The sequence below is a fragment of the Thamnophis elegans genome, chromosome 3 (assembly GCF_009769535.1).
Source record: "Thamnophis elegans isolate rThaEle1 chromosome 3, rThaEle1.pri, whole genome shotgun sequence".
Classification (NCBI taxonomy): Eukaryota; Metazoa; Chordata; class Lepidosauria; order Squamata; family Colubridae; genus Thamnophis; species Thamnophis elegans.
The window spans coordinates 523449-540127 of record NC_045543.1 but is presented as its reverse complement, the minus strand read 5'-3'; the positions used below and the strand labels follow the sequence as shown (position 1 = coordinate 540127).

The window sequence follows — 16679 nt, the reverse complement described above, 5'->3', positions numbered from 1 at the left end:
ATCAAAAAGCTGAGTTTTATAAAAGAATACTTTTACAGAAATGTATCCATTTCTGAAGAAATCTACTGTCAGAAAAAGAAGACCAAAGTACGTTGTTCTTTGAGTCCAGTTTTTATTTTACTTCTTTGTCTCTCTCTCTCTCTGTATGTGTTTGTGTGTCCATTGAGCCAGCACTGATTCCTGGTGACTGCCTGGATTCGTCCCTAGTTTCTAGGCAAGATTTTGAAGGCGATTTGCCCTTGCTGGCTGTCTGGGGCCGAGAGAGAATGACTGGCCCAAGATTCCCCAGCTAGCCTCACTATCTAAGGCGAGGCTACAACTTAAGATCTCCAGGTTTCTAGCACGATATTTTAACCATTACACTAAATTGACTCTCAGTATTGTTTTACTTATGTTCTTAGTATTTATATTTTAATGTAATATTTTATCTCCTTGCAAATAGTTGTCTAAAAACATTTGGAAAGCACACCCATTCCTCTGCAACATCTGTTTGCAGAAGAGTCAGTTTCTTTGATAATCTCTAGAAGACAGCAGAGGGAAGGGGAAATAATTGAAAAACTTCTCTCGTTCTATTGACAGATATCTTGTATCAACAGGAGCATCTATTGGATAATTCATTTGTCAGTATCAAATTTTATAATATGCTGCAATTGTGATACCAGTACTTTCCTCAACTATAAAGAGCTTAAAGGTGGTCACATGATATCACAACTTTTTTTTAGACTTGGAATAACTTTATTGTCACTTTGAATGTTCATTAATCGGCATACATTAAAATTAAATTTTGTTGCATTCAGCTCTCAAAGGGTCACCATCTACAATATACACTACAGAAACATGACAAAATAAATAAATACAAATACCTACATATATTTCTGCATTTTTCGCTCCATAAAACACACTCCCCCCCCCACCAAAGAAAAAGTGGGTGGAGATGTCTGTGCATCTTTGGTGAATAGCAGTCAGCCATAGCGGTGGGGTCCTTGTACAGTACTGAACCTTTTCTGTCTTTGCCATTGCCTGCCTTTTCGCTCTCTTTTTTGCAGTGCAGGAGTCAATAGGCAGAGCTGGCACATAAGGGGACACCTATCAGCCTGAATTTTTTTCATCTTGTTCTCCTCCTCTAAACCCAGGTGCATCTTATGGAGAGAAAAATACAGTATACGACACGGAGAAACAACAGTCTAGTTCAGATGTATGCATGTACATGGCGAGAAAAACAAAACTTGGCAAGTTTTCCAGACGGATGGCATTGGGAACAAAACTATTACAGAATCTATAGCAATAGCAATAGCAGTTAGACTTATATACCGCTTCATAGGGCTTTCAGCCCCCTCTAAGCGGTTTACAGAGTCAGCATAGCGCCCCCACAGTCTGGGTCCTCATTTCACCCACCTCGGAAGGATGGAAGGCTGAGTCAACCCTGAGCCGGTGAGATTTGAACCGCCGAACTGCAGATAACAGTCAGCTGAAGTGGCTGCAGTACATCACTCTAACCACTGCGCCACCTCGGCTCTTCTAATCTGGTAGTCCTGCTATAGATACTTCGAAACCTCCTCCCAGAGTGGAGCAACAGAAACAGACCGTGAGCGTGTGGGTCTGTGGGGTTCTCTAACAATACTTTGAGCTCTAAGCACAGAGCACTTACAAGCAGGATCCTGAATAACGGGAAACGGCTTCCTATAATCTTCTCTGCTCTTGTTACCAATCTCTGAATGGACTTTCTCTCTGAGGCACTGCAGCCACCAGCTTATTAAACACTCAGTTTGAACAATCCCATCCTTGTCATATAGGTTCATATAAAATTTAAATACGGAACATACACAAAATACATTTTACATTTATTCAAGTGGCAGATGTGTTTTTTCCATCACTTACCCCTGTTCTCTGGACTTCCAAAAAGATTGCTCTTTGGAATGACTTCTCCCATATGGCCAGCTCACTCCCTTGCTCCACATTGAAGTAATGGCTCCTGCCATGTCCAACCACCACACTGAAACAATACGGCCGCTGGTCTTCAAGCTCGTAGTCTTGGTGAATACCCAAATATAAATTTGCTTGTAGCCAACAGTCATTATTGAGCCAGAGCTGAAAGATATATTTTTGAAGATATTTCATCTAAAGTAGAATGAGAATAATTTGATCCTGTAGAAATCAGTCACGGGTGTTTGAGTGTCAGCCTTTTTGCATCAGAATAATCCTAATATTTCACATTGTTAAATTGAGAAACTATAGTGGCTCTCTTGTTCCCCAACAAGAATTTTTTTTTCCAAAGCAGGAATTTTCAGTAATCAATCCGAGTCTACCTATCTGTTTACCAATCACATGCTAAGATTCATAAATAACACGCATCAACATCAGAATGTCATATGTTGACTAGACCGAAGCACATCAGATTAATAAATAAATTTCTCCTGCTGTAACAGTTCATGCAGAGGAAGACGAAGGGCCCAGAAAAGAATCCCACCCTTCTAGGCTGTTCTCATTTCAACAGCAGGCAGGTTGAGACCCTTACGCGCATGTCTCCAAATGATACATTTATAATCAATATATTTGGTTAGTGGGTTTTGACTCACTTTCATTTTCTGCACACAATACTGAAATTGTAGATTGGGAAAAGCATGGATTTAAATCTTCATTGGAAAATGAAACAATATATTAATCCTGATGCAACAATATATTCTTGATCCAGGAGATCTACTTTATTTATTTGAAGTGGAAAAGGGAATAACCTTTAGCCTAAGGGCCACATTAAATCTACACATGTCTGAAATATACCACTGAAGCCTTCCTTGCCGGAGCCTTTTCTGCTTAGCTTGAAAGTAGCAGTCAGAGCATAAGGAAAACTGAGAACCAGCCTCTTAAAAATAATTCTGAAGATCTTGTAGAAAATCGAGAAGTCTTGAGTATGTTTTTATAGTCTTGAAGTTTCTCCTTTCAGACTAGTACTATTTTTTTTAAAGCCGCATAGAAAGCAACCTTAAAATATTCCCGTGCAAAACAGCTTACAATTTCCACCATTTCTACGACTATAAAGCAGTTGATTTTAATCTAAGCAAAGAGACTCTCGATGGAACCTCACTGTCCAATTGAAATTAACGGAGTACGGATGGGATGGAAGGAATGCTAAGTAAGATGAAAAAAACTGCAGCCCGTTTCTCAAACGGGATGAATGCTACATGCTGCTAATTCAGAGGTGATAAATATTGCTTAATTAGAATGAACATCTAATTTATGATGCTAAAATGACAAATAGCAAGACAATTAATAACATGGAAAGTACTGTATATTAACACACATATGTGTTTGCATTAACACTGTTGCTTGGAGTAAACAAAATCTTCATGCTGATTGATTTTAATAAAAAGTATCCTTTTTAAGAAACCACCCACATAAATCATGTAAATCAAGCAAGCCGAGGTCTTAATTAGTTGTAATTACTATTACAGATTACTTAGTTTAAACATGTTCATAATCAGGTAATACAGCAGAATTGCTGGGAAAATTTACTATTAATGAAAAACTATTAGTTAGTGGAATTACTTCTACTATCTATCCTTTTAACCGAAAAAGCCTAAAATATGAGATATCAATAAGAAAAAAAAAAACAGATTTAGTTCATCTCGGTATTAGTATATGCATATAAAAAGAGAGAACTGTTGTTCAGTGCTGATATATATTGTGCCACTTCTAAATGAATAAATAAAAGCCAAGTGTTATGAATATTTATGCTCTTCACTTCCTATATGGAAAAGTTTTCAATTTATTAATTGCAAATATCATAAATGAAATTATATGTGAAAAATTAGAACTGAGAGTTCAGTACAATCTATGACCACCATGTCATAATTTTTCTAGAGAGTTTATGCCTCTCTTTAGGCTAATATTGTTCAATCCACATTTCACCAGCTCAGATTCAGATTCAGTCTCTGGCTTGGCACTGAGAAAAAGTAAGTAAGGCGCTTGCCAAGTTGGAGGAGAAATTGTTCATTTTCTACATCCCAGTCTTAACATTTTTTAAAATTAGATGCTGTTTATGTACTTGTAGAGGTGAAGTGATTTTGAAAATGAACTCACACTTGGAACTTTTCACTTGTTATGACAGGATTTTATCCAACTTGAAACACTAGGTTTGATTTCTAAAACAAATCAACTTCCAAATTATTTCAAGCTATATTTCCAGTATTTTCACTTCTTCAGTTTTAAAGTGCCCTGCTTTTGGAAACAGGACAGAAAAGAGAATCATTCCTCCTTCCAGGCCCCGTTTCATGAAACATATGCACGCTAAGTTAAGGCCTTAGGAATGGTGAAAAAGAGGGATTTATGAAACATTATAAATAGAAATGAAATAAATATTACAAGTTGACCAATCTTGATGACACTTAATGATAAAGATTGTCAGAATGATGCTTAACAATATATGATAATGAGCAGCAAACCCCAGTAGCAGAAATAACTTTTACTATTCACTGGTTTTAAGACACTAGTAAAGTTATGATGCAGTAAAGAATCTATTAGTCTGGAAATGTTGCTAACAATGAATGTTTGCAGCATTCCTCACCACTGACTACGTTGGGGCCACTCAAATTAATAAATTCAGCAAAATTTAGGTGGCCATACGCCATAATTTCTCCCTCAAGATACTTAGTGACTGGAATATATTTGGAAAGATATATTTGCAGTGTTGTTGATTCTTCAGATGTACTGATCCCCTTATATATGTTTCTGAATTACATACTATATTATATTAAATATAAAGGATCTGAATACATTCTACTTTGTACATAGGAGAGCTTCAAATTATTATTTGGGGAGAGAGTCATGGGACAGAGAAAAGAACGATTAGCCATGATATATTCATATGAAGGTACTAATGATAAGACATGCCAATTTAATAAAGATAAACCATCAGTGGATTTAGTAGAATAGGTGCCATTAGCTGGCTGAGTTAAAAACTAGTAATAGCTGGATTCAAGACTCACAGGGATGTCAGCTAGACTAAGAAGTGAAAATAAAATCTCAGAAAAAAGCCATCCAAACAACTTTTGTACTGTTGCCTAGAAAGCTGTTTGAATGTGTCCATGAAGACACCAGGAGTCAACCAACGCTTCAAGGACCCTTCACCTTTAGCAGTGAGCAGGAGAATTATGGGGAGGAGATTCTCAGAGGTTTAGTGCACTGCAAATTCATGACTGGTAGAGAAATGGGAAACCATACTATATATTGTTGAACCAATATATGCCAATGAGAAATTCTACAGCCAGAGAGCCTCTACAATTGCCTGCAAAGAGATGGGGGGCGGGATAGTTGGAGATATTCAGGGTCCCCCAGGAATTCAATCAAACGTTGGTCTGTGGAGGACACATCAGCTTCTCACTCAGAACAAAAAGCAGCTTAAAAGAGTAAATGGAACCTTTGAATTTGTAATGGAGAAACCTGAATCTTTCTTGAAAACCACATTTACCCCAACTTAATTGATTTGCTCTAAGTTTCCTTTATTATCATTTATACTGAAATGTTAACAGAACAGAGGCTAGAGTTGCACACTGACGCTTTTGTATTTCAGGTAATGTATTCATGAAGACTGACATTCAGTATTCATTTATTAAAATGTCAGAAACACAAAGTACTGAATCCTGAGCAATTTATTTCCATTTTTTTCTTCACTCACCAAAATAACATTCAGTGTTAGAATTTGCTTTTACTGGGTTGTTATTAAAATTAACTTTGCCAAAATAAGTAAGCCAGTCATAAGTAGGTAAGTCAGGAAGCATGAAACAATATGGAAAATTATGTATGTTTTTCAAAGAGGTCAACTCATCTAACGGCCTCTGAAGCATTCATGAGGAAGCAGCTCAGAAGAGGAATTGTTAATACACTCAAGTATAAAGTTTAATTTTCATTTATCCCTTTATAAATTTAAAATCTAAAAGGTCAGCAAACAGTTACAAAATGTTTGTATTTTTTTAAGTTTCCAGGAGGTTTTCATCAGGCTGTTAAAGAAATCCAGAAAAAAGAACAGAATGGAGGAGCAGATGTATTTGTCAGCCTCTGCTTTGCTGCTGCTTCGGCTGCCATTGAAACGGGGAGGGGGGGGCATGGTATTTGGGAGGGGGCTGATTGTTGTGCTGGAGGAAGATTCTGGGGTTTCTACTGCCCGTCTTACTGTGCATGCGGAGGAGGTTTCCCGCCAAGGCCAACGGCACCGACATTCCATCTTGGTGATGCCTTTCGAAGTTATCTCGCACCTGACACTTGGGAGAATTATGATTGGACTGTGACTGGGATGCCAAGGGGTGGGGAATGGGTTATTCTACATATCATTTGCTTTCGCGCCTAAATAATCAGTCTTCGCTTTGCTACGCTTCTGATCATTTATAATTAGTAAAAGTACACTTGATTTCTATCAATGGAGTCTCGTGGTCTTCTTTCCTGATTATCCAATGAAGGAGTGCTGACAGTATTGTTGATATTAACTGTTTTACAGCCTTAGATAATTTATTTTAAAAGTCTGTCATGCAAGCTAGGTGATATTAGTTGTAATATTATTAAGTTACATCCATCCAAAGAAGGACAAAATAATTATTGATTTTCCTCCTTTTTTTCTGGAGTTTTCATAACAAGGCTTGATGAAAAGCGTTTGCAATTATTGCATAAATTTGTTGCCTCAGTGTGGATTTTGTAATATTTTAATGCTGTTCAAAACACTTTATTTGAAATGTTCCAGTTCAAAATGCCATGTTCCAATTGTAAAAGCTGTTGTGGCTTTATCATAAGAATCCTGATATTCTTATGAACTTTCCAGGAAAGTTTGAGCTTTTTAAAAAAGTGTTTTGAGCTTAAAATACTATTTTCATTAGTTTTCACTTTTAGTGAGATCAGAAATAGCAGTTTTGAAATCAAATTGGAGAATTATGCATTTAAAGCATTTCAGACTTGAAACATTTTACACATTCCTAATTTCCTCCCATTCCTGATCAGCCTGGCATTTTCACATATCACTTTATGAAGTTAATTTAAGTATTGTGGCAAAAAGATTCCTACTCTAGGTTTGTTTTTAATGGTAACACATTATATATATGCATAATTTCAACAAAATAAGAATCTAAATTAAAATAAAAAGCAGATATGACCATGGAACATAAAATCCAAAGCAATCCATAGACCATGCAATGGTTAAATCAGCAATATAGCAATAGCAATAGCAGTTCGACTTATATACCGCTTCATAGGGCTTTCAGCCCTCTCTAAGGGGTTTACAGAGTCAGCATATTGCCCCCAACAACAATCCGGGTCCTCATTTTACCCACCTCGGAAGGATGGAAGGCTGAGTCAACCTTGAGCCGGTGAGATTTGAACCGCCGAACTGCAGAACTGCAGTCAGCTGAAGTAGCCTGCAGTGCTGCAGTTAACCACTGCGCCACCTCGGCTCTTCCATAACTCAAATTATCACATGAGTTACCAATGAGGCAATTCAGAAAATTTCTGTCTTTTTTACTGGTAAATTTATCCTGTTTATTCTGATTAGCAACTATTGTCCCTTCTTCAGTCTACATGAGACCATTTTCCCTGGAAATATCATCAACAGTGAGAAATTTTGCATGAAACATTTTTCTAGGAGAGAGCTGGGGACGAAACCACCAGATGAAAGCAATAGTAAAGGGCAATGTCACTTTCGCATTATACAAAACCATCATAATTCACTGTTGCTATTGGCTAAATTTATTCTGACTAGGTCTGATTCAGTAAATAATGAACATAATCTTTTATATAGAATATTTTGTTATTCATAACTTACCTACCTTGTGAATTTTAAATAGAACCTCACAGAGGTTATAGGTTTTTTCAGCTCGTATCCAGTCTAATGTGCTTACCTGTACAGCCAAAAGAAAATGTTATTACAGTTTCATACTTTTTTTGCTGAACAAAAATTATCCTGCTATTATTTAGTTTTTCATTTCTTTGAAAAATTGTTAAACTTTACATTTAGCTGAAGGCTAAATGCACTTCTTTCAAAGTGATCAACATGAAGTTAGAAACTAGTCTTTTTAAAGTTTTAATAGTTTTTTTTTCTTTTTAAATGACAAATAATGGAGATTTTGGCACTTAGCTAGAAATTCAAATTCTTCATGTTTTGTTTTTTAATGACTATTTTTGCATCGATATATACTGAGCACTATATGTACAATCTCAACAATCCCTTTGTGCACTCACTGATACTGTATTATATCTCTGTGTAATTATTCTTTTTCCATTTTCACTTGTTTGTTCACTTTTTCATTCCTTCTTTTTTTTAAAAAAATATTAATCTATAAATTAAAAACAAAACAACCCTTCCACGTGTACTGTACTCTTTTGTTTTAAAAAGAATCAGGGAATCTGTGGCTGTATAATCCCATACATATTATTTATCCTGGGGTAATATTAATTGTATTCCATCATAATATGGGAAGGACACAAATATAGAGATAAAGTGGAAAATCTGGGCCTTATGTATTATTTACGCATATATCCCATTTTTCTTTTTTGTAAAACTGTTTGAGTTGCCAAGAAAACTTTCACGTAGAAGATGCTAAACTGAACTAGCTGCGTTTGCTTTGACACTGGGATAGCAATATGGTTCCACAGATTATTTTCTGGAAAAACAGCAACAGGGAGGGAAAGATTCAGCATATGCTACGTAACTAACAGAAAATAGAGAAATATATTTGAGGATACTCTCCATATGCTCATAGTATATTAAACATTTTGAGCAATCAAGGCATTGATAAAGTAGTTGCCTTCTCTAATTGTTATAGAGATTTCTAGCACTGCCCCAATCTTGTGTCATAGTTTTATACTAGTTTCATTCCATAAGCCCTGCATTTTTGTTGAATATGTGCTGTGTTTCTGATAATACCATATTTATTCAGATTTCAATTTCTTTCATCGTGGTTACAACAGCCAAAAGATAATTAGTTTCGTTGCTCCAGTGCTGTTATTATTAGAGGTTTTTTTAAATGTAGAATGAGCCACTATCAAATAACTGAAACCAAAATGATTTCTATAATCTAATTTGGGGGAAAGTCATGGAAGGCCTTCAATTCAGGGGCATCTGGCGGGGGAGGGGTTGAGGGTGGGTCACACTGGGTTTGCGTTATTGCAACCTAAGCCTTTCATACATGTATTCCAATGCTGCACGTGTGACCCTAAAGCTTTGGGCTGCTCTTCAGATTTTGCCATCCCGATGAAAGCAGGAAGAGTCCTTGTATGTCATTCCTTCAAGTTGATCCGTTTTTGCACTGAATTATAGATTGGTAGAACATGTTTTTCCCTCCCAGTTTTGGGTAACAGAGGTGGCGTTAACGTATATTAATTTTCTTTTTTATATCTAGGCAATAAAGATTTAAAGAATATGCCACCTAGTACATTTAGGATCATTTTTATTTGCATACTCATTTAAAGATGATCAAGGCTAAAGCATATTCTAAGTATTATAAAAACAGTACTACAAAATATGAATGACATAATGAAATTTGTATTAGTTATTATGGTCAACATTCACACCGTTGATAAGATCTCAAGTGAGAAAACATTCATAATACAGTGGAGAAAAAAAAGTAAAATTGACAGTATATGCAATATTTTGCCCCTGAAGTCTGTCAATCTCTTCCAAGCTACAGAATTCTATACAAGGCACTATGCAATAATGTTTGTGGGTTTGCCTTTGTCTGTGTGTGTGTGTATGTGTGTGTGTCTGTGTATTTCTAATCAACAAGAAACTAGGAAAATGTAAGTCTCCCAATCTGGAACACTCGAGAATAAGCTCTTCTGAATACAATGGGATTTCCAAGTAAGAATGCAGATTCAATAAAGCAATAATTCTCCATTTCTGATTCCAGAATTATAGTTTATGATGTGTCCAAATGCAAATACTTTCAGTGTTTCTTTTTTAAATTTTTTAAAATAATTCTTTTATAATTTTTTCTTTAACATTCATAAGTGCTTAGTGAACTGTGCATTGCAGTGGTTCCCAAACCTTTTCAGTCCACCGCCCCCTTGGTGCTACAAACTGATCCTCAGTGCCCCCCCACCCAACGGTGGAATTCAATTTTTTTTACTACCGGTTCTGTGGGCGTGGCTTGGTGGGGTCATGTGACTGGGTGGTTTGCACGACAGAAGGAAGATAGTAACAGTAAAATTCAAAACTGTAACAATTTATTCAAAATCCAATTTAAAAACCTTTTTAGTTAATGTTAATTCAACAAAATTGTTGAACATGATCAGTGATACCAGGTTTTCTGATAGTCTGATAGTCATTAATCAAGAACCTTAGTAAGTAGTAAATTAGTAAACTCAGTAAAATTTAGTAACTACTTCACTGTTCAGTAAACTCTGTGTAATACAGTACATGCCTGATCATTCACACACACACACACACGGCTGCCTTTTGTTTTTTCAAAATAACAGGGTGGGGGGTGGGGGTAGAGAAGGAAGAAGAACTTTGTTCTGAGGTATCCGCCATTTCAGAAATGCTCATTAAACTGCCCCACGTGATCAGGCTTTCCGTATTCCTCAATATATGGGTGCCCAGCAGCTGGTCAGAACCCTAGTCTAGCAGTACTTATGGAGCTGTAGATGATACTACGGCAAAATACAAGCCTTGCAGCTCATTTATACTCACACAACATAAGAGTGATGCCGTTATCCAGGTTTATCTGTGACAAAGGTCTCACTGTGCATAAATATCAAGATAGGAAGGGCACTTTATTAAAAAAAAAACCCTGCAGTTTTGACTCCATTTGAGAGTAATTAAATCACTTTTTATTTACTTTTTTAAAAACAGTATATGTTGGAGATGCTTATCCCTCTTCCACAATCTCCCCTATATTTCAACCTTCAATGAGATTACTTTGCAACTCAAACTTTGAGAAACCACCCCAAGTGCCCTTCCTCCCGCTCCTCGCTTTTTAAGGCCACCTCTACGAATGGAGCGAGGAGGCAGAGGAGGGCTAGCCTCTCTCTCTCCCCCCCGCCACATGTTTACCCATGTTGCATTTCTAAGGTGGGAGAGGTAGAGGCCGGTGAGAGTGGCGCATCCATGTGGAGCGGGTGCAAGAGGGATTGGGTGTGTGTGGCTCCATTGCACAGGTACAATCCCTGTGGAGGCGGCTCACAGTGCAGCCCCAGAAAGGGAGTCGGAAGTAAAGCCATTTATAAAAGCAAGAGAGAGGCAGGCAGGCAGGCAGGGCAGGGCAGGCAGGCAGGCAGGCAGGCGAGCGCTCTTGTGCAGTGACATCGGACTCGCTGAGTAATGCAGCGCCAATTCCCAATCCCTGAAATGCAGACCCAAGGACAGCCTCGTTCAGTCCCGCATCTCTTCTCCATGCACAGCACACGCAGAGTCATATCAGAGGAGAAATGCAGGTAAAAGGCTCTTCTCTTCTTTCTCTGCCCCCCCTTTACCCCCCCTAGCCTGGCATGCTTGTATTCCTCCTGAGCGAGCGGGCGAGCAAAAAATCCTTCCTGTCTTTGGGATGTTAGACTGAATTTCACCTCTGCCGGAAGTGCTCAGCTGACTGGCAGCCAACAGAGCCCCAGGCAGAATTGTGCCCTGTGAGGGGGCCACCTCCAGCACTCCTCTGCCACCTCCCTTGCCTCTTAGCACCCCCGTGCCACCCCCCTTGCCTCTTATCGCCTCCCTAAGTCATCCCACTGACCCAGGGAGCGGTACCGCCCACTTTGGGAACCACTGGTGTATTGTCTGGGTCAATATACTTTATACACAATACTAATGATAATAATAGACAGAATCATAATCTTTCAACTTCTAAAATTTGTGTATACATTGTAGCTATGATATATTCTATTATATATCAGTATACATAATATTATTTTCAAATTTCTACTTTCTATCTTTTTTCTAACTATTAATAAAATAGCCAAGAAGTATTATATATCAATCCATCATCTCTTTTAGAATTTCAACTCTTATTGACTTTTTGGTAAATCTTTCATGTTTCTTCCTTGGGATCTTGTATCTCCTTACATCATGTTTATTTAAACTAAATATTTCATCAGCCTCAACCCCTATCTCTTGCTGTTGGATCTCTAGAACACCTATCCGTAATTTTTTTCACCACTTTTGGGAGATCTTTCTCTTTATTCTCTTTTATATTTTGAGCTCTTAAGAGTAATCTATCTGTTCTGTTTTAAGAATTATTACTATCTCTTCCATATCTTTATCAGCTTGTATCATTTTTTATTTATCTTAATACGGCTTGAACGCCGTATTCTTTACCTTGTTAATGTATTATTTGCAAACCAGTCAGACTTGACTATAAAACAAACCTCCCAGAGTTTTTCCATTACTATCAAATTTAAAATCTTCTAAAAGTAAACATAATTAAAATGAATTAGAAGTGGGAAATGCCTGGTAATAGCTTATTGAGAACATTCTCAATTCACTGTTTTATTTAACACGACAGAGTCTAGAGGTCAATAGTATTAAAGTCTTTTACTGGCAACAAGACAAAAGCATAAAACTTAATTTTCAAACCCTAATTAGCCTCTTGAGCAATCATGGTTGCAAAATAATTGCAAAGACTATATCTACTTAATTCTTGAAAAGTTGTTTAATCCTATAGGGTCGTGTTCAGTCCCATTTATAAGAAATACCATAATTTTAACTTCTTACAAAGGCAGAACAGAAACTGATATTACTAAACCTGTGAGCTTTTATAATTAATATACAAGTGACATTCCATTTTAGTAGGTTGATTGATGGGTGAACAATTCAAAACATAAGCAAGGTTACATTAAAGCTGTAGAAGAAAGCACTATCTGAAATTAGCAATAATATTTTTTCAAAGCTGATATAAATATATAAATTGATTTTTAAAGGCAGCTCATTAGAATTGTTAAACCTGCAACTAGAGGAATTAATTTAATTTCCCCACTGGTTTTGAGAAAAAGTCAAAGTAGGAAACATTAGGTTGCTGTTTATCATCAGCCAACTTCATTGCTTAAACACCTTTTGCCAATTTAGTCTGAGCAAATTACAGATTTACAACTTTCCGCATCTGAATTTTTAATTACATTTGCATCACAGTCAGAACATGAATCAAGTGTAAAGAAAATAATGTGAAAATTGCATTCCTAAAACACTTTGAATTCTGCCACCCACTTACACAGAAGCACTCTTGAGTTCCAATGGTTTCATTTACAGATAAGCTTATACCAAACTGAAAGCTTAACATTAACATTTTATTGGATTCATGCGGGACTTAGTTCTGAATAAACATATGAGAGTTTAGAGTCAAATTGTAAACGTTGCTAGTCAGGGAGTTTAATAAAGGTGCTTATTTTGGTTATTTATATTGTTTAATTCTGAACTGAAAGGTAATTTTGCACATGGCCTGAATTAGTTGTAAATGGTTGTTACAATAGTTTTTTGTTGCGAGTGATCTGATGTGCCTTGGCAACAATCAAATCACCAAACATACTGTGATGATTCATCTCCTAATTTATAAATTGGAATAATTAAAGAAATACTCAATAGGAAGGGCAGGTGGAAATATCACCTACAGCAGGGATGTCAAACTCAAGGCACATGGGGGGGGGTGTTTAGATCTGGCCAATGGGGCTCCCTGGAAAAAAGGACTGGCCCGTGGGTGTCTCTGCCAGTGAAAACAGAGCTTGGGGGCCGCGCATCTTTACTGGCAAAGGGCTGGAGGAGGCCATTGCAGCCAAAAACAGGGCCAGGGCAGCCATGTGTGGGCCCACCACCTCCGTTTTCCCTGGCAGAGGGCTAGCAAAACAAACCAAAAACAAACCAAAAGGCTAAATGTTTCCCCTTTAGCATTTGAGCATGCAAGAAGGGGCAGGGAAAGAGAAAGGGACAAAGACAAAGAAAAAGAAGGAAAGATGGGAAGAGAGCAAGGAAAGAAAAATAAGGAAAGAGAGGAAGGAAGAAGAAAGGAGAATGAGGAGGGAAGGAAAAAGAAGAAAAGGAAGGAAGATGATCATGAAAGGGAGGGAGGGGCTGAGGGAAGTCGGCACTTGGCCACCACAGGTGCCCTTGACACAAATGACATCAAGCTGGCCACCTCCACCCCAGCCACCTGCGGCCCTCAATGGAATTGAGTTTGACATCCCCGACCTACAGCAACAGCTGAAGTTTATATCACCATTGCGCAGATTAGAGGGACGCTTCCTTCCTAGTTCGACCCTTGGATTCTGGCTTCCAAGTTAGATCTGGGCCTGGAGTAGCCGAGGTACCATCCACAGCTGCCCACTCTAATTCATTTCTAGCTGTTTCCCTCTTTGTGTGTGTGTGTGTGTGTGTGTGTCGGGGGGGGGAGTTTTTTCCTTCATAGGAATAAAATTCACAAGAGAAGAAGACAAGAACCCGCAGCTCCCTGATATCGTCATCAGCAGAGGAAAACAATGGCAGGTAACAAACCCAAATATATTGGAAAATAACCCATGGTAACCAAGAGCTTCAGTACCAAAACAAGACAAGGGGAGCTGCATAAGAACATTGTTCAGTCAAACCGCAGTGCCCCAAAATCGCCTTTTCCAAGGCAATCGATACTGATGGAACTTTATTAGCACACAACCTTTCGTAACGCAGCCATCAAAACCTATTAAAATGATAACTTTCCTATATATCAAAAACTTCTTTGAAACAACCAATGGACTATTAAAATGCTTTTGCACTGGCCACTGTTGCAGACGAACCAATGAAATCCCTAAAAAGAAAACCACCCTTGGAAAGAACCAGAAAAGGACCCAAAATGGTCCTCTATCGTGAACAATACAAGGACTGCAATAGCCAGGACACAGGAGAAGCCAATGGAAGACTGGCCAGCAAGCAAATTGTTTCCTAAATAATAGGGTAACAACGCATTCATATATTTTAAATACATTCATATATACATTCATATATACTGTATTTTAAAACAAAATATTATTAAATGTTCTAAAACTTATAAATAATAAACATTAACATGTAGGTCTCAAGCATTTTAAGCTATGACTTAATTCTTTAAATCAGTCAACTAAATAGAATAACAACTTGCTCCAAATCAAATTCTTACAACATTCAGGATTATGTAATTGGCATGTTGGGCAGATTCCCTTTTCCCTTGAACTCGGCTGCCCTAACTGCAAAGAAAGCAATCCATTGTGCCACAAACAAGTTGGTACCTTTAAGAGGAAATTAAATGTATTTTTAACATTTCAATTCCTCACATCATCAAGGAACAAAAATAATTAACCATCCCTATATTTAGCTTACAACCAGGATTCTGGTGGCTGATGCAGCAGATGTTTTATCTCACCTGGTCTGCAAATTCAGACCTCTATCTTGCAATGGGATGATTGGGAATCTGCCTTTTTGCATTCTTTTACACATTTGCTCAAATCAGACATGAGTCAAAAGATGACATGATCTTTATTGAAAGGACAAACACTTTTCTTCTTGAAATTGGGATTTAATTCTTGGGAGGTCCTTGGTGCTCTCTGAGCTTCGATGTTACCTTGCAGATGTTTCAACACCCAAGTATCCACTACCCACCATCATCAGTGCTAGAAGGGAGTGGGGTTTTCTTTATCTTTGTACACAAGTGATGTGTACATGAATTGTCTGCAAGAAAATAACCAAGCTCAGAGAGCACCGAGGCCCCCACGGTTCAATCCTGAGCTGCAAATAGTCCCTTCTATTGCATTTAATTCTAGCTAGCCATTTCATTGCTTTCATAACCAACATAACTTCTATGTACATCTGTCCTTTAGCATCTAATATACTTCAACTGAAACTATATATTAACAATAGGTTCAGTGAAAGCCCTGCACCTTAGAGCATCTGGCAGGGTCTGTTTGGAGAAAATTATGCAGCTAGGACTTGTCAAGGTTTTTTTTTAAACCATCTGCTCTTGTAAGCAAATAGGAGAAAACGTATCTCCAATTATTTGAGTTAACCTGACCCAGTAATTAAACCGAATAAAAGAGTGGGCCTCTAATGGGCACCTCAATGGGCAATCTGAGTTCAGCTCTGATGGTATGTGCTGAGGAAACTCTTGATGTTCCTACAATCTAATATATGAAATGATTTTGGACTGTTTCAATTCCCTTCATTGTAGCAAAACTCCACATTTGACACTGAAGGTCAGCAAGAAGAGCATCTTTGCCTTAGAAATCTTCACGATTCGTTTAAGTGAACTTGGATCCCTTTAATTCAACCACCTGTTCAAAATTTAAAGACACGCAGTTGCCTTCAGCTAGTTCCTTTTTATCTGAGAAATAGGGAGATAAGGAAAATATTCCACCTGTCTTGTTTTATAGAAATTTTAAAATCACTGCTTCCTTTCCTGCCAAAACCTATCGTTTTTGATATTATACTATTAATTACTAGATTGATAAGATACATCCCTGAATAACAACTGGCCATTAGAAGACATGATGAAAATTTGTCAATCTCTCTACCCACTGACAAATTCAAAATTATTTCAACTAGGAAAGTGTCACATTTTAGAGCAAACCAAATCTAAAATGCTAGTTAGTTCCTGATTTCTGTGAGTTCCTGAGGCATTCTGACACATCAGCCATCAACAGACAAAATGATAAAATTCACACATGCACCATTTGAAAGGTACAATCAAAAGCCTTGAAAGAAAGGAAGTGGTCTAGAATACGTG

The 16679-nt window shown here is 37.5% G+C and overlaps 1 protein-coding gene across 4 annotated transcripts in view; it reads right to left on the bottom strand.

Moving 5' to 3' along the window:
• The window catches only part of SNTG2 (syntrophin gamma 2), a 228335-nt gene that overhangs the window by 21279 nt on the left and 190377 nt on the right, over window positions 1-16679 (bottom strand). For 2 of the 4 annotated variants that reach the window (XM_032213408.1, XM_032213411.1), the window contains 2 exons: window positions 7803-7874; window positions 1879-2118 (listed from right to left, as the gene is read on the bottom strand). In XM_032213408.1, the coding sequence (XP_032069299.1) occupies window positions 1879-2118; window positions 7803-7874 (312 nt within the window). The remainder of the gene's footprint in view (window positions 1-1878; window positions 2119-7802; window positions 7875-16679) is intronic. The other 2 variants (XM_032213409.1, XM_032213410.1) reach the window with 2 other exon arrangements.